The 26,128-nt window shown below is 35.7% G+C and overlaps 2 protein-coding genes across 5 annotated transcripts in view; one reads left to right on the plus strand and one right to left on the minus strand.

Annotated features, from left to right (window-relative positions):
- CysRS (cysteine--tRNA ligase, cytoplasmic) overlaps positions 1–2,836 on the minus strand; it is a 59,465-nt gene extending 56,629 nt beyond the window's left edge. The window contains exon 1 of one of the 4 annotated variants that reach the window (XM_081739306.1): positions 2,710–2,836. The gene's annotated coding sequence lies outside the window, so the exon portion shown is untranslated. The remainder of the gene's footprint in view (positions 1–2,709) is intronic. The other 3 variants (XM_081739305.1, XM_081739307.1, XM_081739308.1) reach the window with 3 other exon arrangements.
- Positions 2,837–3,363: 527 nt separating this feature from the next.
- Positions 3,364–26,128, plus strand: part of eIF3m (eukaryotic translation initiation factor 3 subunit m) — a 31,184-nt gene continuing 8,419 nt past the window's right edge. Inside the window, exons 1-4 of the mRNA XM_081739310.1 lie at positions 3,364–3,521; positions 14,376–14,555; positions 19,263–19,357; positions 22,307–22,525. Coding sequence (XP_081595436.1) covers positions 3,480–3,521; positions 14,376–14,555; positions 19,263–19,357; positions 22,307–22,525 — 536 coding nt within the window. The 5' untranslated portion in view covers positions 3,364–3,479. The remainder of the gene's footprint in view (positions 3,522–14,375; positions 14,556–19,262; positions 19,358–22,306; positions 22,526–26,128) is intronic.

Raw genomic sequence — 26,128 nt, forward strand, 5'->3', positions numbered from 1 at the left:
CCCCAAATTTCACATGTCAGAGACTCAACGAATTACATTTCAGTAAGATGAATACTTAACCTATGCTAACCATCGTAAGTAAAAGCATTATATTAGAGTCCCACATGCAATATTTAGATACTTATATGATAATGATTAATAAAATTGTTGTATGTAATTTGAATATACTCAACATATAATTCAGCGGCGCGGGGGAGGGAAATTGAATCATTAGGTGAGATAGGTTGAAATCGGATCACGGAAGAGTATGTAGGTAGTTTAATAAAACAGACCTACAGATTGCAGGAGAAGCTTGTTTGGTATGTGTTATTGCATTGGATTACACGATATTATTATTATCGACTCATGTCCAAAATTTATCTATTTTTAACCCAAGTTTAACGATGGCAAGAACGCGCCCCATCGACACCACACTTGTGTCTTTCATGGTTTGTTTGGAAAGTTATTTACGAGCAGTTAGGGTAAACTTTCTGCTTTAATAAGAGGAAGCCGCTTGGGGATGATTTGAACATGGCTTGTATATCAGGGCAAACATGGTAAGAGGTAGCGAGAAACATGGATTCAGTTGAAAGTAAAGGATTCATCTCCTCAATTAATCCTGTTGAAACCATTTCCGGTAACATTACATACTACACTGTTTTTAAACACTTTTATAACAGATTCTGTGGAGAAAATGGATCAAAAAGTGTTTTAAAAGACTTTCTGAGCACATCTAAAACGTGTTAATTCTCAAAACAGTGTACCAGTATGACGTATTTAAAACACTGTTGTTTATCACAATTTGAAACCAGAGTTATGGCATTTTAGCAACACAAATGGAACATACTTGAGAAATACAGTATGTTATATTTATTTTACTTGTACAGGGCCTTCAACAAGATCACTATTAACTAGCAAGCTTAATATTGGACTACAAGTATCGAACTGGGTGCAGTTTGATTATACGGATCCACAGATTTTGTAGAGACGATTCTAGAAACAGGTCCCCTCATATATGTTAGTAGCTAGTTGGTTCCTTTCTCTACCAAAGTTTAATATTTAATGCATATAGTATTGCCGAGCGAGCGTTAGCGAGTGAAGGTGGGTTAGAGCCCCGCAGGGCACGTTGATTTCTACCTTTATTGCAGCTAAGTGGGAGGGGGGACCTGTGTTCTAGAACCTTGGCGTTTTTGTATCGTTAGGAAACTTGGATATTACAGAAGTAAGAGAAGATAAAATGGAACGTACATAACACACCAAAACGTTTTAAATCAGGCAAAAGAAAAGAAGATATTTTTACCCAGCATCCTTCGTAAGAAAGCCAATAGGACTGGACACATCTTCCCAAGAAAATGTTGAGTTAAAAGAAGAATCAAAATATCGAGAAACACTTCCATACTCGAACCTAAGAAAGAAAGAAAACTCATTCGTTCCAGGACCTGCCAACAGTCACCCGTTTCGGAGTATGTTTAGTACAAGGGGTCCAGAAGCACGTAAAAAACACAAAATTTACAGGAGAAATGAGTGATGCAAGTACTTAGACGTAACATAACGTAACCAAATCTTCGCTAACCTAACATAAACTAACGTAAGCTAACCTGAACTAACCTAAACTAACGTAATATTAGTAGAAATAAGCGAAATTCTATCATTTTTTGGAAAATTATGCGGGACTCCTACACTAATATAACATAAACTAAACTAACCTAACGTAACCTAAACTAGCCTAACCTAACTTAAACTAACCAACTCTATCCTAAACTAACCGAATGTGAGCAGAAATTACCAAAATAGTAACATTTTTTAGAGAAAAAAACTGGACCCCTTCTGCTAAACATAGGCCCCCGTTTCTAGTAAAATTTTGAAAATATACCAGGATGAAATGAATGCTCATTTGTGCACTTGCAAATACGTAAGGAGAGCGAAAATGTTATATATAAGCGGTTCTGACCATGGAACTGTTTGGTAAGCGGAGGGAATTACTTGGCGCAAGGTTATTGCTTCCTAGGAATATTTGTGGGAAAGAAATGAGCATTTGTAATGTAAACATGGCTGCAGGAATACAAGCACGTTGTCCTGGATGTGAGATACCAGTAATTGTGAAAGTAATCGCTTAATATAAGAGTAAATTGCAGAAACTGTGATAAGCAAATAACTATAAAGAAACGAGAAGAAAATTATAATCTTCAGTGTAGCGGTAAGTAAAATAATCAACCTGGCTACTAACCTGCCTTCACGTGCTATCGCTCGCTCGGCATTACTATGTGCATTGAGTATTAAGCTTGATAAGTAAATTAAAAACTGATGACTTTTAAATTTTCGTAACTTTTATTACGCTTTTGGCCGAAAACTAGGGCCAACTTCGGAATAAATGCCTTTAATATTAATCAATACGTTGCATTGGTACAAATTCTCCAGATGGTTAGTACAACTCTCAATGAATGTACCCTTGTACTTGACAGCAAGTGTGAGATTCTATTCCAGAAATCTTAAGACAATTTTACATTATAAGTAAACTGTAAGTAATGCTGTAACAGAGACAGAAATAAACACTACAATCTCAAGTGTGTGACACATCATAGCGAACGGATAAACTTTCAAGACACTTGAGATATTTTTCTACGTTGCCAAATCGTTACAATTCTTTAAAAAATGATAATTATGCACAGTGCACCCACTTTTTTTTTTTTTTTTTTTTTACAAAAACATTAAAATAAAATAACTACATACATACACAATTTCTTCAATATATTTAACACAAGTTACTACGGTTATCAGCAATACCGCCCGCACTCGATTACATCACCACATGTGCACTCCAGTAATGTTTAGCCCTTTAAAGATAGATAGAATCGAATACAATGGATCGATACGTTCGATTCCTAAATGGAGCCGGATTCACTGTACTTTTCTCTAAATTGTTCTTTTTGCTCTCGATCAGTAACATTTTAAGTCAACGCAACGCAAAATCTGTGTTTAGTTTTCTATAATACCTATAGTTAATGTAATTCATTTTTGCATGTTTTGCGTTATATCGAAGAATTGTACAGAATAGGTAAAAGAATTACAGGAAATATTTTAACAGCAAATTTGGCGATATCATTTCCAAATGTGCCCGTTTTTCCTGTTTGCTTTCCGAGATATCGAATTACTCGACAGTTAATTTCTTCCGTATTGCCTACAGAGTTGCCATAACGTGTAATAGTTTCTTGCTTACATTATCATATAGTTTATGATCATATTCCAATAAGAAAATAATGTATAATAATCCTATATAAATATTAAAACGTAAATTTAATAACTGATTATACATTTATGTTATAACTGGTGGTTAAAATATGAGACGAATCATACAGTTTATGATATAGTAATCGGCAACGCTGTTACAAGCGAGCGAAGGGAATGGGAAATGCGTGCGCTTGAACCTTGTGCGTGCGCTTGTGGACAAGTAGTTGGTTGATTTTATATTATGAAGTAGTTGTTTACAGAAAACTTAAAACATGAATGTCCCAGTATTTATTGACTTATCGCTGGAAGATCAGGTATGAAATAATAGATTAACAATAATTTTATTGGTATAATTGATTTAAGTGTTTCAGATGTTTGCAATACCGGAAAGGAGCCATGTGGCATGTCGCTGGAAAATGTTTTAACATATTGAAAAGAATTGGAAGGGTAAATCAAAGGTTTATTTCACGCTGTCTTATTTTCATGATGGCATACTTGTATTCTTGAAATGAATTTCTCTTATCAAAAAATATACACCAACTGCAAGGGAGGGGTTGCATTATTTGGTACAGATTAAATTTTGGAGGGCTTAGTGTAAAACAAGAATAAACTTAACAAACCTTAAAGACGATTGTGTAACATACTAAATTTCAGTACAGGGTAATAGTATACATGAGAACGCCGTGATCTGCGTTTCTTCTGTGTTCTATTACCTCTTCTACATGAAATACCATAAATTTTCTACGTAGTGCAATAGTAAGATGTATCCATGTGCACAAGACATGCGATATGCGTTAAATTCCCCCCCCCCCACACACACATAGTCCTAGATAAAGTACAAGGGCACTACACATGCAGATATAAAGTACAGGTACGTTCTTTTTTATTTTCGTTTCAGTCGATAACTAAATCAAAGTCGGTTTGTTAGCCCCTTGGTAAGTTCGTAGATACTCAATGAATAATCCTTAGAAGTATGAGCGTCCAGCTCCTTCGGGAACTGACGCGGCTTTACGTATACTATAACCCAGTGGAGTTTTACTATACGGATCCATAGTATAAATAGTAGTAGTAGGAATGGGTTAGAAGCCCCGCATGGTTTGGCTGTTCTCGACATGAAATGGAGAAATTTAAGACTTGTTCAAATGTTTCTGTATATTTTACAATATATTGATCCGTATAGTGAAACTGTTCCCTAATTTCTACCTGTGGAATGTTTCTGTATGATGCACGAATAGTATATTTGACATTTATAAATACAGGGTACAAGTGTGGAACAAGTTCTCTAACCTATGCGATTTATGGGGTTAACTTTAGTGTTGCCCCTCCATTTTTACTAAATGTTTGGATGATTTACAGGAAAAAAGAGGTAAACAATGGTTATTCGCAATTACATGATTAGTTGTGAAAGTTGGGAGTGAGGTTACGTTTAATACGAGGAATTATATGTAGGTGCAATTTGCAAGACACGGATAGTTTCGATGCTTGAGAAGGAAAGGTTCTAGAACACAGGTCCCCTATATAGATTAGTAGCTAGATTGGTTCCTTTCTATACCAAAGTTTAATATTTAATTCATATAGTATTGCCGAGCGAGCGTCAACGAGTGAAGGTGGGTTAGAGCCCCGCAGGGCACGTTATTTTTTTGTTTTATTACAGTTAGATCGGAAGGGGGACCTGTGTTCTAGAACATTGCTGCTTGGGAAGCATGCTAGTCGTTTAGCATGGCAAATTAGGCCGTTGTATGTGATATTTTGTAAGTTGAGCTTTACTAAATTATATAGGAATAATAAAAGGGTCTTTTGAATTTCTGAGAGACGCACGGCTTACTGAATTTACAGAAAGTATGGGAAGGAAGTGAAAATCAGTGAGCGTAGAGGGTTAACTGTAGTCTAAAAGTTGAGTGAAAGATAACGTAACCTAACGATTTGGGTTTAATGTTTTAAAAGGTAACGGATAGCATTTAGTATGTTCCCCAAATCCATCGACGGCTCCGCAACCTGTACTAGTCCTATGAGTTATAGAGCTGTTCTAAACGACTACTGGGAATCAAAGTAAACTAACCTAACCGTATTCAGTACCAAGCGAGCCAAAGTCACAACCAAATGATTTGGGGGGGGGGTGACTATATACCCAAAGGTAACGTAACAAGTGTTACTGTTTTAAGCAGGGTTGGAAAAAAACATGTTTTTTTTTAAAAAAAAACCGAAAAGAACGTTTTTTTATGTTTAAAATGTTTATTTTGTTTAAAACAATAATTAAATAGGCGTATATATTACATTTTTACACTCTTAGGTATTGCTTGCCATCTATATTCAACCGCTAGATCAAATTTCGGGAACTTCCCTAATCTCGATCCGCCCAAATGTTCAATTCCGGAGAAAGAAATCGTGATTTTCCCGATCTCTGTTCACAGGATATATAGTTTAGTTTCTTTGTGTTACGTTCTACTGGTCGTCTGTATTCTTAATCTTTAAACGCCCATTGACGCAACTGTTGTGTCAGGGCTTTAAACCTCAAATTAAGGCTGGAAGATGGTTTTGGTAGCAATTTATTTCTGAAAGATGCAGCTTTGCTGTTGTGCATTTTGTGTATATGGGAGAAGGGTAAATATCATGTGTTTTTCAACAGTTTTTTGGGGGCCATTCCCCCTCTTGGGGGATAGATTCATAAAATTGTTACGTGAAGCAATGAAATAGGCCACTACATGGTAATATGGTGTATTTGTACTTCGTGCTTATATGAGGTAGCAGCGAGGGGAAAAAGTTAGCCAATTTTTGGAATTTAAGTTTTTTGACGTAAATTACATTTATTTTTACAACAAACATCAATAGATCAGTCCTTAATTAAGCTAGCAAGATGATTTGGTACCAAAGTATTTTTGAGGGTTGAAACTTTCCGTCAGTTGCATTTTATGTATATAAGGGATACGTATGTACGGCCGAGAGAGAGAAAAAATGAAATGAAATCTTTGAGTTTTACGTCCCACGGTTATGCAGGTTAGGCTAAAGGGGACGGCAATGATGAGTAATGAATGAAATGGTGGAATGAAGAAAGTGGGAGCCCCGAGAAAACCCACCCACACGGTGTTTGTCCTCCACAAAGTTCACTTGGCGGGAGCTGGGATCGAATCCGGGACCCCTAGCACCAGAGGTAAACGCTCTACCACTGAGCCACCGCGGCCCATTGTCGAGAGAGCGAGGATGAAGTTTTTTTTTTTTTTTTTTTTTTAATTTTTCATCTATTTTTTTCATCAGGTTTTGGCGGTATTCCTCTCCCCTTTGTGGTACATTCATAAAAATTGGTATGTGAAGCAATGAAGCAGTCCCCTACATGATAGTAACCTGTATGTGTACTTGTTGTTTATAGAGGAAGAGGGGGTCAAATTTGGTTAATTTACATTTATTTTCGAGACGGTGCCATATAACACAAGATATATTTCACTGAAGTGATCTAGAAGCATAATTTTTGTTCGTATACATGATGTGTGCAGCTAAAATGATTTGCATATGGACGTGGTACTATAGTGAGGGAGGGGAGAGAATGTTTAATTCAATGAATGTTTTTCTGCGCATATTTTTTAAAAATATTTCCTACTTAAAACGAATTCATTACGCAATGGCTACCATTTCTTATATTATTGTCACAAGTATGTGGCCTACACATTAGCATTATTTTGTCAGCGTAGGGTGACTGCAAGGGTTGCCAGGGCCCCGCAAAGTCAATATTTTCATATTTTTAATGATTTTTTATGCCTGTTCTTATTTCTACGAATACGGCGGGGATTTCACGAATGTTACCTCATTGGAATTTGTGGTATATAAGCTTTCCAATGGTGTATAACTCATGACTCTGTGATAATTAGGGGGGGGGTCACCAGAGCCCCGAACGTGAGAGTCTACCATGTAGTTAAAATCCCTGGCGGGCGTCTAGAGTTAATTGTGTTGTTATGCCGTAGACACTGATCATTATTTGCTACCCATGTTGCAGATAGAGATGTATCTTAAAAACTGTTTAGTTAAAATATGTCATTTGCTCCTTGTAGGCTAGTCACTGCTCTTTTCTATGAGGTGTATTGTATTTGTCAGAGCATTTCTTCTAGCTTATGATGTGAGAATTGTTCACTATTATGGAAATGATAGTGATCAAAAAATACCCAAGTTTTGAATTTGTGAGTTTGGATCTTAGAATAGTGTATAGTGTGTTTAACCTCCGCTATTCTTGGAAATTAAGAAATGTTCAAATACTTCACTTGAATTTCTGTTGGTTTAGTTATACGCACACTGATGTGCAGAATTTCGTTCAGCAATTGCTGTTATAATAAGAATATAACTCTGCTTTTAATTTAATCCATGCACAAATCCTGCGGAGGGTGGGTTGTTTGTTAGAAAATTAAATTAGCTTCTTCAATCTGATATTTTAGTTGTTTTAAACATGTCCAACCACCATCGAAAAAAAAAACACGTTTAAAACAATTTGTTTAAAACGTTTAAAACAAACTGAATAAAACAACAGCCCTCGTTTTAAACATGTTTTAAACATATCAACCCCGGTTTTAAGTGCTTTTGTAGATTTGAAGCTGGAGGGACACCTCTAAAATTAATTTTTTTCTTTCTTTCTTCATTATACATGTTTTGGCGCATCTCCCCACTTGCGCTCCTGCCATAACTTCATTAGGTAGCATTCTCGCTTTCAATGGAGAAGTTGATTTCTGTTTTTTGCAGAGTCGTTTTTATGGCATACTTCCAAATTTAGACCGAATGAAATTATAGGAGTCTTGAAGTATGTCATTTAATATCTCTTGTTTTCATATGCTATCCACTTAATAACTGCTTATGTTGGCATGTGCTTAATCTCGTGGCACTTTCCACCCAACATAAACGAACCACAATGCCTACACATCCTCCCAAACAAGTAAAGTGCATCTTCTGTTATGAGTCACTTGCATACAGACAGATGCAGGCCAACCCGCAACTTGATCTTCGTCTTTCACGGCCGATTTGGTATTTCGATATGAGGTGAATGTTCCCAATAATTCTTACTTCTGCGTCAGTAGTCTACAAATCGATCAAACAGTTAAGTCCATTGTTGCACTAATAAGGGTTGCCAGTGTCAGTCTGTAACTACCATCTGGAAAGAATCGGTGTAACTATTAGGGATTACAGATATATCGGTATCGGTAATATCGGCCACTTTTGGGAATTTCGGTATCGGCAAGTGGACACCAATATTTACTGATACATTTTCCAAACTATTTTCAGTTTGTTTAATATTAAGAGATAAATTTCATCGGTTTCTTTTAGACTTATAGTTGATCTAAATTATTACCAATTGTACAATCGATTTCTTAATATATGTGTACGCCATTGATTTGCATTAATTGTAGTCAACTAATATTTTTAGACCCTCAATGCCAAAATAGTGGTGAAGAAACGTCGAAGGTCCTCAGTCAGAATCATGGGCGCCCAAAGAAAATTTTCTAGGGGGACGGGACATTCCATGGTTGCTATATTACGTATACATTTTCGTGAACCAGGGGGGGGGTCCCACCCTGCTCTCCTCCGGGTGCCCATGGTCAGAATAACAGACCCGTAATTTTAATCCCAAATATGAGAGAGGTTTCGATTGAGAAGAAAATGCTATGGAAGACCTGCTAGACGCTCACTTTGTCATTTTCTACAACACCTGGTTCAGTAGCAGGGTTTGCCCAAATGGGCCCAGCCCGAAAAAACCCACCGGGTTTTTTCGGGTTGGACCCACCTGAAAAAACTCATCTTAAAACCCACCTGGGTTTTTGACTTTTTTGCTAGTGTATTATTGGTACAACTAAGGTGATCACATTGAAAGTTATTTTTATCAGATTTTAAACTTTCTTTCTGCGAATTATATGCTTTCATGTTAAGATGTTAAGATAGACAACAATATTCAACATAAGACCTTTATAAAGCTCTAAATGCACTGAATGAATGAATGAAATAAATTAAAAACCTCACGTTAGCTTGAGAATATTGTAGAACAAATTAATGTGCGGATTATGCTTATAGCCTATTTGAAGTAAAATAAGCGATTGTGTATTTTAGAAAATACTTTCCGTGAATAGTGTGTTACCTGACTCGGCGCCGCCGAGAGACGTTATCCCTCATACGTTGATGGGTTTTTAAGGTCATAGGTGCCGGTACTAACAGTAAATATGTAAATACATTAGTAAAACTATTAGTATTATTTCTAACCTTTGATGGTAACAAAAGTATTCAGTAAAATTTGGTTTTCCAACAACAATTAAGTTCAGTCATTTGTTGCTAGCCTTCAAATAAGCATTCTGTAGAATCAACACTAGCAATAACGTAAAAATTCTTGTCAAAATTAAGAAGCTTAATGCTTATCATCGGAGCTCCGAAGACTACGTAACGCTTACTATTTCAAGTGCTGCATTCAAACTTCAGTATTAATGGAAGTTTCGATGTACAGTAAAGCAAGCTGCATTTTCAGGGAAAACCCGTCGTGAAAGAAGTGTACGGGAAATTCCCGCAATTGAACCCATAAAGCATCAAAAGTGAATACTTCAACAATAAATCTATTTATTTTACGCTGGAGGATATTTCATTTCATTTTAGACATTTTGAAACATTTACTTTATAAAATACGAATTATAGGCCTATCTTTGTTAATTGTTTTAAATTAATTTTCGGAAAAGAACGGTCTTGCAACAAGTGCTCGGGTAATTCCCGTAATTGAATGCACAAAGCATCGAAAGTGAACTTCAACAATAAGACCATTTATTTTACGTTGAAAAATATTTAAAACATTTTGATGAATTATGTCTTTGTTTTAAATTAATATAGCTATTTGGTATTCATATTTGGCGAACGTCACTGAGGCTCCTAGGATGACTCGATCTACATTTGTTAATTTGTCTGCCTTTACCACACAGTGTTCAACTTTCGGTCTTTTAAATTTTCAGGATACAAACCAGAGACACACTAAATTTTCTGTTTAGATTTTGGCAGCATACCAACGTAAAATTACAAAATGACGCGCTTAAAAAAAAAAAAAAAAAAAGCTGATATCCACTGGCGAAAATCCCGGGGGGATGATGGGGACATATCCCATACAATCTTAGAATTGTCCTCCTCAATAATCCGATTGGAAATGTGTCTTTTAGGAAGAAATGTGATGATTTGTGTCCAACTGTCACAAAGAAAAGTGAGATGAAATTGATACCTCCCAGAATAAGCCTCAAATCTGACTGCCTCCCAATGTTGAAGACAACTCTGCTCCCCTACCCATGTTGTCCCGGAATCTTACACAGGGGACGTAACATATGACGATATTATTATTGCTTTACAACTTTAAAATCAGACTGGCAATATTGAAAACTGTTTACAGGGAATGATCATATTTGGATCATCCCTTGTAAACAGTTTTCAATGTTGCCGGTCGGATTTTAAAGTTATAAAGCAATAATAATGTCGTCATATTTTATGTTCCCTGTGGAGGACGCCGGGACCGACATGGGTAATCCTTCTGAGCATTGTTTTTCGCCTTCATAAATATTTTGTACATCGCATGCATATATATATATATATATATATATATATATATATATATATATATATATATATATATATATCCACGCTGCTGATATCCACGCTACGAAGCGCAATTTTAGGTCTTTCAAGTTGAAATTTTCAAAATAGAAGCACGAGAGACTAAATTAGCTGTATATATTTTGGCGGCATAAAATTTCAAAATAGCAGGTATCCATGCTACAAGGTGCAATTTTCGGACTTTTTAAGTTGATATTTTGAGGGTAGAAGCACAAGACATTCTAAATTTGCTGTATAGATTTTTTCGGCGATCCAATATACAATTTCAAAATGGCGGCATTGTTTTCAAAACAGCAGTGAATAGAAAGTTGTAAGTTGTGACAATGACACTCATGAAATGTAAATCTTTTTTAACATTTTTACCCCAAAGAGATTGAAATATTTCGAAAAAACCCAATTAAACCCGAAAATACCCGAAAAAACCCACATGGGCCCAGGTGGGTTGGGTTTTTTCAAAAATACCCGGGTTTTTTCAAACCCTGTTCAGTAGGTATACTTTTGTAAGCAATAAGAAATTCGTAACGGTAGTATCCGTTTGCATTGTGAGTCAAACAAGTTTACGTACAGATGTTTTCCGGTGTGCCTCTGGTGCACAGAAACTTACTTGACCCATATATATATATATATATATATATATATATATATATATATATATATATATATATATATATATATATATATATATATATTGGAACCTAATATGAAATTCTGCTTTGTGTGTCAAATTTTGGCCTTATATCTAATAAATCCTATTACAACGTTAATCATTTCATTATTTTGAAAATTGTCCAAAGTATCGGTATCGGTACATCCCTAGTAACCAGCTGTTTGAAATGGTTTAAACCAAAAGAAAAATGAAATATGCTTTAAATCGTGTGAACTTCATGGTGACATTTCCACATATCAAACGATCTGCATTGGTTTTATCTCCTTTTCACCTTTTAATCAAGGTGTCTCATGTTCAATTCTCGGTCGAACCACAACCCTTGTGAACCAAATAGCGATTCAGATGTCACTTTAAGCGAAAGTCTTGATAACCTCGTTATTACATAAGGACGTTAAGCATTAAACACACGAAACAAAACCAAATTGTAACCCTGAATGCCCTTTATATATATATATCTAAAGAAGCCAAGTTTGCTTAAATATATTGATAGAAATTTGCAAAATTTATCGACTGCAAAATTTACGTAGCTTCCACCATTAGCTTGGATTCGACTTTGTTTTAATTTTATTGAATGATATTTGTAATTTAATACGTCAGTGTTAGCGTACTGATTATGATACGTTGACCTTAAAATTTTACATATCAAGTAATAACGGGATTTTCCCAATGGCTAAGGCGGGAGTTTCCCAATTTATATATGTATAAGGGTTTTATTTGTGCAACCGTTTATCTTTTTGCCCTTCTGAAATGACTTGACGATTGTATTACAAGTATGTAAAGATCAGTACAACGCATTTTTATTAGGAGGGCTTCGTGAGTGAGTCGGGAGACTCATCATATTTGTGGCCAATTTGTCCCGTTGTCGAGTCTGAGGAGCGGTTTGGATTCCGCTCTAAGCTTATGTGACTCCTTCCAGCATAACCCCGCTGCATAATTACACCAAGGCGAAACACTTATTCCTCTCCATATGTAATACAACTACATAGAGCAAATTATTTAAACAAAACAAACAAAAAAAAAAAAAAAAAAAGTGCTTAAGCCAAAAAAAGTTTTTTTTTTTTAAAGAAACCATGGTTATTGCCAACTCTGCTAGTAACTATTTGATGGATTTGTAGATCTTCCTAGTAGTACTTTATCTGCAACATTGCCACATAATGCAGTTCACGTTTCCAGACAAGGATTTGAAATATCGCTTTATTTTGACTTTAAAATAGTACGACCTGTGGTGCTTGGGGTCCCGGGTTCGATCCCAGCCCCCGCCAAGTGAACTGTGTGGTGGACAAACACCGTGTGCGTGGGTTTTCTCGGGGTTGTCCCGTTTCTTCTCACTTTCTTCATTCCACCGTTTCATTCATCACACATCATCACCGTCTTTTTTAGCCTAACCGGCATAACCGTGGGACGTAAAACTTAGATTTCATTTCATTTTCATTTTTCTAAAATAGTACTGTGTAGTTTTGTGGCCACCATTCTTAGAACACCCGATAGATTTTCAAAAATACCAATCATTTTTTTATTGTTGATCAGTACTATGCAATCCTGTATGCCCTGAAAAGGAGAGGACTTTTACTTTTAAGTTGAACAGGATTTATGAACAATTGAAATTTTGCCACATACTTTACAGCTATTGGTTCAGGTTCTTTCTTATGCACGATACAAATAAGTATTTCCATACACTTGTCGCACCATTTTCACTGTTTCGGTTGCACGATTGCCGAGTTTAAAACAGTTTAATGTTTTGGTCACTACACCATGGTGCTACCGTGACGCCAGTTTTCCGTCTTGACTGAATATGACATAATTACAGTCACGCGTAGCGTACAGCGATGCAATGTTACCAGTTCGTAAACAAAGTTACTTCTTTTGTTAGCATACAGTAATCTTTCTTACGTCAACCAGTCTCATTATTTAATTGAGGGACTGTACAGTCCGCAGCAAGAAACCCAAAAACATGAACATGTAAGTTTATTGTGAAACGACAAAGTCTTGTTCCAAAATAAGTGTGAGGGAAGGACGCCGAGATTTCACCTGGCGTGATTCGTGCCACTTAGGCGTTGTGTTGATTCCCAGCACTGTTAGGCATAGTTTCACAATAAACTTACATGCTCATGTTGCACGCTTTTTGCTGCGGACTGTACATCCGATTAAAAAAAAAAAAAAAAAAAAAAATACGGCATGAGAACTTGAACATGTATTTCCAAACGGAGGATATAATTTTTATTAGTAAATTATCTTTCAAATTAATAATAGGATTCAGCAGGGAATACTCCTTTGGGATGCTGTTATAAAAGAATTGTTTATAATGCGTGTGAAAATGAAGTAGACCCCTCCGTGTTACTTCGCAGCATTTAGTCATTTTTAATATCCTATATAGTTAATACATTAAACTAAGCAATTTATTACAGCTGAAATAAATAATGAAAATTGGTTTCCCATGAACTGATCTCTATGTTCCCGTTAGTGTAAGTAATAAACGGAGTTAGTTATTTTCGGAATATGCTTTTCCCACATGGCAGGCATGAATGAAATAGTAGAATAAAAGTAATAGGAGGACTCTGAGGAAACCCAGACAGATGGTATTTGTCCACCTCAAAACCTACTTTGCGAAAGGTAGGATCAAAGAAGAGCACACGTAGCAAGTTGACCAACAGTACTACCACAATAAGAAGTTGTGGTCTGAGCGTGGTAGTGGTCTGAGCGATAGAGCCCAGACTTCGAGTGATAAAATGTCTGTTCAGGGAGTCGACTTTGGTTTTTGCATCGGCATGGTAAGCCGGAGACCCAGTTTCGAATCCCGGTCCAATGGTGCATATTTTCAGTTTATTATGTTGGTATCATTTTGAATAATAATTGTTAGTGATTTTATTTGATGAGTCCTGTTATTTTATTTTATTTATAGGCGCAGGAGTTGCGAGTGTATTTTAAAAGTTTAGGTGCCGAAATCTCAGAAGAGAAATCTCCAAAAGGCATTGAAGATGATCTTCACAAAATAATCGGTGTGTGCGACGCCTGTTTCAAGGATGGAAACGAGGCCGAGATCGAAAGCATTCTCAATGGAATTGTCTCCATGTTAGTCATGGTAAGTGGTGTAGGTTATGAAGGATACAGTATTCCATTAGTCAATAATTGTAATTTAAAATTATCTGTATTCTCATTTCCTAGCTTCTTTTGCGAAATTTATATTTGTATCGTTTTGAGGTTACGGAATTTTTGGCCATATGTTTACAACATTTACAGGGTGGCCCAAAAGTAGGTATATAGTACCGTACTGACCAACTCATTGCATTTTATAATATTTCTTATTGTTATCCATCAGGTGGACGTAGTTTCTTTATTATTCGTTCTTACTGTGTTTTACTTACATCTTAAACACCGAAGAGCCGAAACAAATAAACCCATAAACTAAATGTTATACTTGATAAATGCAGGAATGTATACCTACTTTTGGGCCACCCTGTACAATTAAATACAGGATTAGCGTAAATGATTCATCGAATTTCGAAGCAATCTGTTCCCATGGCCCCTCAGGTCGACAGATCTAAACGCCACGTAATTTCTTCCTGTGGGGTTATATTAAGGACAAGAGTTTATGTACCCCCAATGCCAGGAACTGCAGGAAGGCATCACTGCTGCGTGACGGACATTGACGGAAATACGCTAGTGAAGGTATGAATGGAACTGGATTACCGTTTGGATGTGTACCGAATGACAAAGGGCGGACTTATTCAACATTTGTGAGAGTATGTATCACCCGTCTTTGTACGTCGTATGCTTGTAAATAAATAATGTTCTGAAACCCAATGAATCATTTAGGCTGACCCTTTAAGGATATTTTTGTGTTATGACTTTGGTTCTCATAGATCTAATTAATTTTGGAGTGTATAGTCTTATTTTATAATTTGTAAATCGAGAAGTTGTTTCCCTGGAATTTGACAACTCGCATACTACCATGGTGTGTGTAGATGTACTCCTAGGGTAGAGTAAATGCATCAATACTGGTCTGTATGTGTCATTCATCATGGAGATTATCGGAAGATGGAACATTATTTCAATAGTAATGAGAGTAGTGATTAGAAGATAGACAAATGTAAGTTTTAATAAAGGGAAGGTTGCAATATTTTTGTCATATATATATCGGGTGTTTTAAAAATAGCGCCCACGGACCACATAACACTATTCTACAGGTCAAAATAAAGCGAAAATGTTATATGATGGAATGCCCTCTAGGGGAATCAAAATTTCACAATGTGGCAACGTCGTAGATTAACTTGGACCCATTACCATTACTCTACGAATAAATAAAAAAAAAAAAAAAAACATTTGAATCGATTACTACACTAATAAATGATCCTAGTATCAAGTAATATCGACTTTAGTTGCCATCTGGAAAGAATCGATGTAACTATTTGATAGACTGGTAACTCTAATCTATGGTTCTTTATTTGCGACGTTGCCACATAGTGCAATTTGTGTCCCTAGGTGATGACTCGAAAGATATACAAATATATATATTTTTTGTTTTATTTTGACTTGTAGAATAATGCTCTGTGGTCCGTGGGCACTATTTTTAGAATACGCGATATATATATATATTATAGAATTAACCCCTTGAATCCCAGCCCTGTAGATAAAGTGAAGAACCTCACGAGCATGCTAAACAGAGAGCATTAAGCAATAAATAGTGCAAACAAATCAACCACATCAGATACACCGGAATATTCAGTCACTACACTCGCCCTCCTCTTTCTCCATATTCTGCTGCTTTTGTGATACAAAGTACAAAAGAACAAAAACACATGTCTCATAAGTACTGTAATAGGGGTTCGTACTCTCAGCAACAGATGGCATAATACTAGTGCTTTGCTCATTGCTTGCAAAGCTCACGTGCTCTATTGGTGTCATAGCAACACGTAGACTTCAGTCCTCCCCGACCAGAATCTTCGTACGTTTTCGTGGCCATTACCATGCAAGAATATTTCCTCTTCGGCCGTTGGAACTAGCTATGTACAGGCCGTACGTAGTGCTAGTCAAGCGGTTAATATGGACTTCATTGATGTGATTGCTTCCCAAGATTTCTTCCTAGATCTTTGCAACTACTTGCCTGTTCTTAGTTTTTCTTTCCTTTCCCAATCTACTAGTGTTTAGCAAAACTATTTGTGATGTAAATGGTTTAATATGCATATTCAGTATTAATTTTGAAAAGTATTTAATTGGAGGACATCTAGAATTATTCAGCTGTGAACGTTTCGGCAAAAAGCTACTGTCTTCCTCAGTACAAGAATATTGTGTGTGAACCTTCATTCCATTGATTGTGTTTTTAATGTAATTCTTTCCTTATTTTCTAGTCTTTCGTAAAATCTCTCTTTTATATGTAAACTCCTCTTCACGAATACTAATTGGTATCTTACCTGACTATTAATAATTAAAGAAACATTGTTTCTAAGTTTAACTTGTTTCACCTATATTTCATTTCATTTTACCAATAAACTCAATTGGTCAACAATAAATTATAAGATTGTAAATCTGCTTAGAGAACCTTGTCATTTTTTGACTTGCAGTACAATATTTAAGTTTCTCAATGGTGATCAGAAATGGTAGAATGTGGGTTGGTAGAATGTAGTGAAGGAAGATGAAATTAATGGTGGAACAGTTAGGTAAAACTGCAAGGGAGAAAAATTTATATAGTTTACAAAATAAGAAATAATGAAATTAAATCAAATTTCTTTACCGTGTCACGACTATGCTCTGTGGGCAAAGAGAGGCGGAATTAGAAAGGAGGAAGAAACGGGAGAGCTCCAGAAACACACGGCCACGATGTTGTCCACCACACATAGTCGGTGTACTACATGTAATTCACATTTACTTTTGTTCAATGCTTCCTCCCACATATACATACTGACACAGATACTTCAATGGGTGATTTTATGAGAAGGTTTTGTTTCTCCCCTGAAATTCCAACACTTTTGTTAAAATGCAAAGCAGTGGCTACCGCTTGCTCTACTCCCTCCTATGCAGGCGATGGTAGTATCTTTTGTTAGACAGGACCTTCTGATTTTTTTTCTTTTAAACTGAAAACTATATAAATGTTTCGCTTCAAATTTACAGAACTTCAAAGATGCATACCTCTGCGCAACTATATTGTACTCACCCCTTTATTCACTCAAAACCGTCGTTTTCATCTTCTAACAAAACAAACGGCTTCCTATAATCCATCTGTGTAAGATCTACTCAACCATAAACAACTAATATCTATTACAGGGTTGGCTGGTTTAAATCACAAAAAAAGAATAATAATAATGCTTTAAACCATGTGAACTTCATGGTGACGTTTCCACATATCAAACCATCTGCATTAGTTTTATCTCCTTTTCACCTTTTAATCAAGACGTTTCATGTCCAATTCTCGGTCGAACCACAAGCCTTCTGAACCAAGTAGCGGTTCAAATGTCACTTTAAGCGAAAGTCTTAATAACCTCAGTATTACATAAGGACGTTAAGCATTAAACACACGAAACGAAACCAAATTGTAACCCTGAATGCCCTTTATATATATATCTGAAGAAGCCAAGTTTGCTTAAATATATTGATAGAAATTTGCAAAATTTATCGACTGCCTACGTAGCTTCCACAATTAGCTTAGATTAGACTTTCAGTTTTAATTTTATTGAATGATATTTGTAATTTAATACCTCAGTGTTAGCGTAGTGATTATGATACGTTGACCTTAAAACTACATGCAAAGCAATAATGGGATTTTGCCAGTGGCTAAGGCGGGAGTTTCCCGATTTATATATAATTCTGTATATTGGTTTCACGTGTGCAACTGTTTTTAACAATTATATTAACAAGTATGTAAAGATCAGTACAACGTGTTTTTGTCAGGAGTCCTTAGTCCCGGTTTCAAGTCCAAATGAACAGTGTCTCTTGGTGTAAGCCGAGAAGCAGTTTGGATTCGTTTCAACTTATGTGATCCCTTCCACCATAATCCGTTGTTGCATAATAACACCAAAACGAAACAAACTTATTTCTGTCCGTATGTAATATAAATACACAATTATTTAAACGAAAAAAAACTTGGTATAAACAAAAAACTTTTTTTCATTTAAAAAATCATGGTTTTTGGCAACCCTGATCTGTTAACATTTCCACTTCCTTTGATCTCCCCTACGGCTGATTTATAAAGGTCGCGGCCATAAAGCCCTGTTAAATCTTCACTAGTTGTGTTTTAATTGATTTGTAAAATATTGTAATTGAAGAAAATGGCGTGTTTCTACATGGACGAATTCGCCTCCCAAATATAATTGTTTAAACACTATTTTGTAAAATTACGTGGATGGTAGACACATGTCTAAATGTAAAATTGTTTTTTAAACTAAAATTGAAAAAAAAATGAAAGAGTATGACGCTCCAACTGTGAACAAACCGACGCCATCTTGGATTCCCCCCCTCCCATCTGTTACGAGAAACATTTATTGTTGTTACTGTTGCTATAATTATTCGTTATTTGATTAATTGTTAAACATGGAAAAGAAATTTTCGAATATTTTAACATAACTATCTGTATCTATGAGAGATGTGATCTTGCGTTTGCTTGTAGCCTGCTTATCATGTTTTACGTTCATTTCTCTTTCGATGATGAGTTTCATTCATTCCATATAACATATTTCTTTCACTATATGTCAGATAAATGATCCTTGTTTAGAAGAAAATGATGTACGGTGAATTTCAAATATTTTAAAATAAATATTCGAACGTACTTTTATTAATATGTTTATTTCGTTTTCAGATTCCTGTAGATAGATCAGAAAATCTTATTCTGGCCTTTTGTGAGAAGCTGACAAAGGCACGAAACTACAAGTTGGGAATGGTCACTTTGAGAGTGTAAGTATCATAGATTAGTTGTTGCTTATACGTCACTGAAAGGCCCTAGAATTTGACAACTCGCATACCATGTTGGGATGTGTAGATGTATACCTAGGGCAGAGTAAATAACATCCTTACTGGTCTGCATGTGTTTTAACATGGAGATTATCGGAAAATGTAACATTTTATTTATGTATGTATCTATTTTTATTGTCACAGATACAGTTCTTTGGTCTTTTTTTTCCCTTTGTTCATTACAAGTAACATCAAGTAAGTGCATATAACAATATGATCACCACAGTTCGATTTTTATTTATTTAAAAGATTAATAGTAGTATATACTTACATCAAACACTGTTACTATTTACTACGATGATAAATTTATAACCGTCACCAGGTTATATAAGTAATTTTTGTGGAAGCTCTGTATATTTTGGAAAATACAGAAATCATTCTTCAATTTATACTTTATTTTTGTGACGCAATTAACTTCTTTTCCTCGTTGGGAGGCGCAAGTAACTGATTTCTTTTCCACGAATCAAGAACAAAAGACTCCTTCATCGTTCACCCATATATATATCTGAAACGCTTTTTTTACCGTGAGAGAATTTTATTAACAAAGGCCACATTCATTATCTGAACTACATATATGATAATTGTTTTCTCTTACTTCGATGCTCAGTGTTTCTTTCTTACTCATTACTATGCAAAGACTGCTTTCTATAGTTACTTGGAACTAAATTAAGTGTTTTCTTCAATTGCTTATGGAAATACTAGATCACAGCTGCGGCAGGCGAGAGCAGACTGCCAGGTGTGTGAACGACGCACCGGTGCCAACCATATCGTTCAGTGAGTTTTATGTAGAAGTTCCCACGATAAGGTTATCGTCTCTTTCTGCATTGTGGCCAGTAAACTGTGAATTAACGCAAATTCTTTTATCATTTAATTTGCACATCCATACAGGTGACTTAACCTAATTACATTTGAAAATGAACTACCAACATTGACCAGTCGGTCAATTCAGTTTAAACCTAGAGCACCTGGACTCGGGGAGTTTTCTCCACGCGTCGATGTAGCCAACACGTTCGTTTAACTCAATATAGAATTACGCAAAGTAGCATGAGCTAGTAGCCGATCAAAGGCTGAATAGCGGCTAGCCCCCACTTAGTGAAGTCCCGGGTCCACTGACTCTGTTCGTATAAGTAGTATGGGTCCTCATATATATATTTGGGGTTCGCCATAACACTTTTCTCACACCTCTCACTAACGGACGTGGGGGTTAACACACTGTGGGGTAGCACTAAAGTAATCCCATGACGTAAGTTCCTAGCTGCTGCGAGGAAGGTCCATATCTAGCAGAACACATCCATAGTGTCACAATGTAGAATTAGGACATAATATATGGGCAAAACCGGTTTCTAGAAAAACCGATGGTTCGTTTTTTTCGCCGAAACCGGTTTCGGTTTTCTCCAAAAACGGGTTCGGTTTTTCACCGATACTGCTTCGGTGGAAACTTTGGAAAACAAAACTATTTCTGTGGAAACGGAATCGGTTTCCGGAGAACAACGAAACACTATTCTGGTCTGAAATAGAACCAATTAAAAAAAAAAAAAAAAAACGGAAGCGGTTTGAAGAAAACCAAAATCGGATACGGTAAAAAAAAAAAACCGAACCGTTTTTGGAGAAAACCGATGAAAAACCGGTTTTTGTGTCCTCCACTAATATATATATATATATATGTGTGTGTGTGTGTGAGAGAGAGAGAGAGAAAGAGAGAAAAAGATACAATTCTAAAGGTCTATTTATCTCGTGAAATGTGAAGTGTAATTTTGTTTGTGGAAATAGTCAAGTGTCTATACCAATATTAGTGTCTAGTGTTGTAGTTGTTGTTCTTCTGCAATTTTTTTTCACATAGTGCATTTAATAAATAATCGTAGTAATTTTTTTTTTTGGGGGGGGGGAGGGCACATGTATGAATGATATTTTTGTGCGCCGTGGTCTGAACGATCGTCTGAATGTCCGTGAGGATTTCGAGACGAGACATCCTTACCTCGGTACTTTATGCTCATTTCATTAGTGAGACGAGAGAGCGATCCGGAAAAAGTTGTGTAATCCCTTTTTGGAAATGTTCTGTAATGTCTTAACCAAGTAAATTCAGGTCTCCTGAAAGTACTCGTTGGTGGGACAGCAGGGGGTGGGGGCAGATCGGGAAAGCGGTTACAAATTCAATGATTAGACACTACGCCTATTTTGATCACTTAAGAGCAAAATAATTGATAATTGCTTCACAGCAATTCCATACACTTCTAAATTGTATGGCGTCCTCTTGAATTACATGTTGACACTTATTTTTAAACGAATCCCTGGTAACGAAATCTGTTACCATAGCAACAGGATTACGACGAATGAACATTTACCTCTAGTGGCAATAAAACAAAACATTTACAAATCAAGATTATTCATGACATTTCTTCTTGTTCGATGGATCTCGCAGAGATAGGAATACAAAGTAGAAACTGGATCCAATTAGCTAAGGATAGAAGTCAGTGGAGAGCTTTTGTGAACGCGGCACTGAACCTCCGGGTTCCATAGGCCATAGAATTAGTTAGTTAGTTAGTTTTTTTCTTATTGTTCTAATTTGTAGCTATTTATAGATGAAACAACATTTTTGGCCAATATACTAAAGAAGATAAAAGTAGTAGATTCATGTTATCATTGTAATATATCGGATACGTACAGCCTGTTTTAAATCGTTCACCTTTTGTAATTGAAAACTGCTTTTTCCTTTATAAGAGCGGGGAGGTTAGAACATTCTGATTCTTTTTCTTCTGATTGTGTCATTTCAAACATTTGTCTTAATTATCCATCTGTTATTGTTCTGTGACTGCCAGTGCCTAAAGCATTTGAAATAATTTGAATAGTTTGTAGTATGACAGATAAAATATTGAGTTGAATATTTTGTTGTAGATTGTGGCTTCTGTTCCAATCGCTTGAGGAGCGTTCTCCCATGAGGTATCACGTATATTATCATTTGATCCAGGTGGCTGGTCACGTAGATCAGGTGAAAGCTGTTTATACAGACATCCCAAGTTTAAAACAACAATTCTCATTGTGTCCTCCTTCCAATGAGCAGATGCAGAAGTTATTGAGATTACTTCACGAGGTTCTACTTCACTGCCGTCAGAGGTAAGCTTCTTGGTGTTTTTTCGAGACGATAGTACTTTTAACTACATTACATACACATTGTTCCAAAGTATAATGTGTGAAAAAGATTGAGTTCCATTTGTGAAGCTTGTTCCGGGAATCTGAAATGTGAATTTCGTAGAATTGTGCAGGGTGTAACTACAGTGAAACCTCCGAATAACGGACACTTATCAGATATGATTATTTGTCCATAATGACAGAAAACAATTCAAATACTCAGCAAAATGAATATCTCAGATTGTCTCTTCATAAATAATTATTAGCGGTATATTGCCTATTAGCAGTAAGTGTATGAGTTGATACAATACAGTAAATATTGACTAATAGAACGTATGGAATACATATTACAAGATGAAATTGTACTATAATAATTTCCGATATTTCAGATACTTCAACGAGTATCTATTTTGAAGGACCAAAGAGGCGTAAGTCATTTTCTGGAGGAAGATCTGGTGAGCACGGTGGCTCAGTGGTAGGGTGTTCACCTCTGGTGCTTGGGGTCCCCAGTTCGATCCCCGCTTCCCAAGTAAGCTTGTGGTGGACAACATCGTGTCCGTGGGTTTTCTCGTGGTACTCCTGTTTCCTCACACTTTCTCATTCCACCAGTTCTTCCGTCATTCACTTGTCTTAATCTGTCTTTAGCTTAAAGGGCATAATCGTGGAACGTTAAACTGAAACTTTTTTTCAACAATATGTTTACATGGTTATACCCTCATCAGTGAAACATTTTTAATTTACACTAGCTGAACCTGCGTTGTCTACTCAGCACATCGTTCTGTTATGACCATAAATTTCCTTTCCACTGTGCATGTCTCCTTACTCACACAAGTAAAGCATAGGAGACTCAGAAAGGAAGTGAATTCCTATGTATAGATGTTGGAGTGAGTTTGTAGCAAATTTGTAGAACCAACACGATATCAAATGGATTTTTTTTTCTAATAAATCCATATCCGTCGTAGTACGTCTCATTGCGTCTCTTTAGGCCTTTGAAGTTGCCAGCATGCAATGGGTTTTGCCTTTCAGATTTAAGCAAAGCGCCTACAATGTCCGTCAACACGCCATACGTAACTTCTGTACTTGTTGCCTAACATTGTAGTTTAGGCCTGCAACAGTTATTCTTATAGACTCAAAAGGGCCCCTAAAATGTTTGAATAGAACAATAACGACACAGTTTTTGGAAATTTGAATCAAAACTGGACAATCTACACAAAGTTTGGAATCGACCAGTGAAAAAGTCACGTTTCTAGCACTTGGGGTTTACGCGATCTCATTGTCGAAAGGATTGCGGGCAAACGTATAAACCTAGCATTTTAATATATAGACTAGCTGAACCTGCGCTCTCTACACAGCGTATCATTCACATATGAGCATGAATCTCCTTGTCATTCCTCACAACCGTATACATGTCCCTTTACAGACACAAGTAAAAGACATCTTGATAAAAATCGGCAAGGGGTACCATAAAGGGGAATTTTTTTCGATTATTTGTTTAATATCTCGCACCGTTTGCAAGATTGAGCCTACTTCTGGTTGGAGTTTCTAGTACATGTATGATCAGTGTTTCGTTTCTTCTTGCGTGCAGTATGTAATAAGCAAATACATAGTGATATATAGTGTTCATTGGACAAAACACTCCAAACAATAAAGATTCATCTTAGCCTGGAAAAATAGTTATCCTTCGTTTTTCATGATCATTTGGCCATGAAACAAACGCCTGAAAGACAAAATCCTGTATTCAACTTTGTTGTGTTGGAATGTATAGTTCATAGGATATGATACTTGAGTTTTTTAATTTTAACACTTCTAGTGTACCTATAAAAATGTAATAATAAACAACAGTCACGTTTCTTAAATATTCAATTAGACCTGGACAATCTACACAATTTGGAATCGACCAGCGAAAATATGTTTCTAGCACTTATGGTTTTCGAGATCTCATTATCGAAAGGATTGGAGACAAACATATAAACCTAGCATTTTAATATATAGATACGAAGTAACATCTTAAAAAAATAACAGTTATGTAGGGCGTTACACTGTATATAAATTTCAGGTGGTGTTGAAGCTATAGTCATGTAAAGATCTTACTCTGTAGCCCTTGAAACTGGATGCTTGTTAAGGTATCCGAAATATCGGCAATTATTTCAGCCACTAGATGTACAAGTAGGTTAGTACAATGTTCAACTTCTAATATTGAGATACCGTACTAAGTATTCGAATTATTGGAAGGGTTTCGAAATAGGGTGAGAGAAGAAAATATTCTTTGTTCAAATTTTATAATAAAACAAACGATCAGCTTTACTATTACTATTATTATTATTATTATTATTATTATTATTATTATTATTATTATTATTATTATTATTATTATTACAACAAAAGGAAGACTTTCAAATAAGCGGAACAAAAGTTACGTTTGTGAGAAAGAGATTTTCTGTCTTCTCCATTTGTATTGTACATTTATTAAATTCAAATTCAAATTTTACAAAGTGTTTCCTATGCTAAATAGGCTATGAACTGAGAATAATAATTGTTCGTTATAGAGTACCTTCAAATGGGGCTATTATTAACATGGGGACTTCTTTGATCAAAACTACGAAAATGTTTCAATCAAATTTTTCATGTCCTGAAAACTCATTAGCAGCTTACTTGAATATTGAAGTAGTAGTTTGGAATGTTCTGAATTCAACCACAACAAATCCGTAAGCCTTACTAACAATCATGTATGGGTAAAAAATTAAATATGAAGCTATGCTTTTTTCGTCGACCAGAAAATTGTTTATCTGGAACTTTGTTTTAAAACATTAACTGCCTGAATCAGTATTACTGATAAAAACATCCATTTTCTACCGATTCCAATAGGTTCTATTGTTGTGTAACTTATATTCAAATTTTGGTGAATTTTTCAGTCACATGTCGTTTTAGGTAACAAATGGGGTTACTATGAACAGCTGATTTTGGTGGGTCTGGAAATAAGTTCATGGGCAATAGTACGGTATATTCTAAAGAAGGGTAAGGGGCATTTTGTTGGACAAGTCATAGACAAAGAGAGTTGCTATTGGGAAGTGCATTAATAAAACAGGTACCAGTATGACATTCTATTGGCCCGAAAATTTAGACAGAGATGTGGTTTGTACAGAAGTTCAAGTGCTACCAGGGCCCATTCAAAAAAATCGAGGACTTCATAAGTTTGGTTCATCTGTTTTGAAGATCTCAATTTGCAATAATTTCAGACATGTTTCAATTGTGTATAGTGTAAATAGTGCTTTTTCATTGTACCAAAAAAGTTTAAAAACTTCTCTGTTAGATTCATATGAACATATGGATTTCTTTCTACAAGAGAGTCCTTTTAAAGTTTTAAATATTCAAGTTTTAATAGTACTACGATTGACACATCAACTTTTAAGAAATATTGGGTAAGTACATTTTAAAAATATTTTATGCAGCCCGTTAGGAAAATCGCACAACTATATAATATATATCAAAATGTTCATAGAACTCTCCTCTTTTCAACTCAACTCGATATCAAAGAATACCACCTAGCTCATAGGTACAATTTTATAACAAGAATTAACATTATATTCA

Source organism: Thermobia domestica, chromosome 14 (assembly GCF_964235325.1).
Source record: "Thermobia domestica chromosome 14, izTheDome1.hap1.1, whole genome shotgun sequence".
NCBI classification, from domain to species: Eukaryota; Metazoa; Arthropoda; class Insecta; order Zygentoma; family Lepismatidae; genus Thermobia; species Thermobia domestica.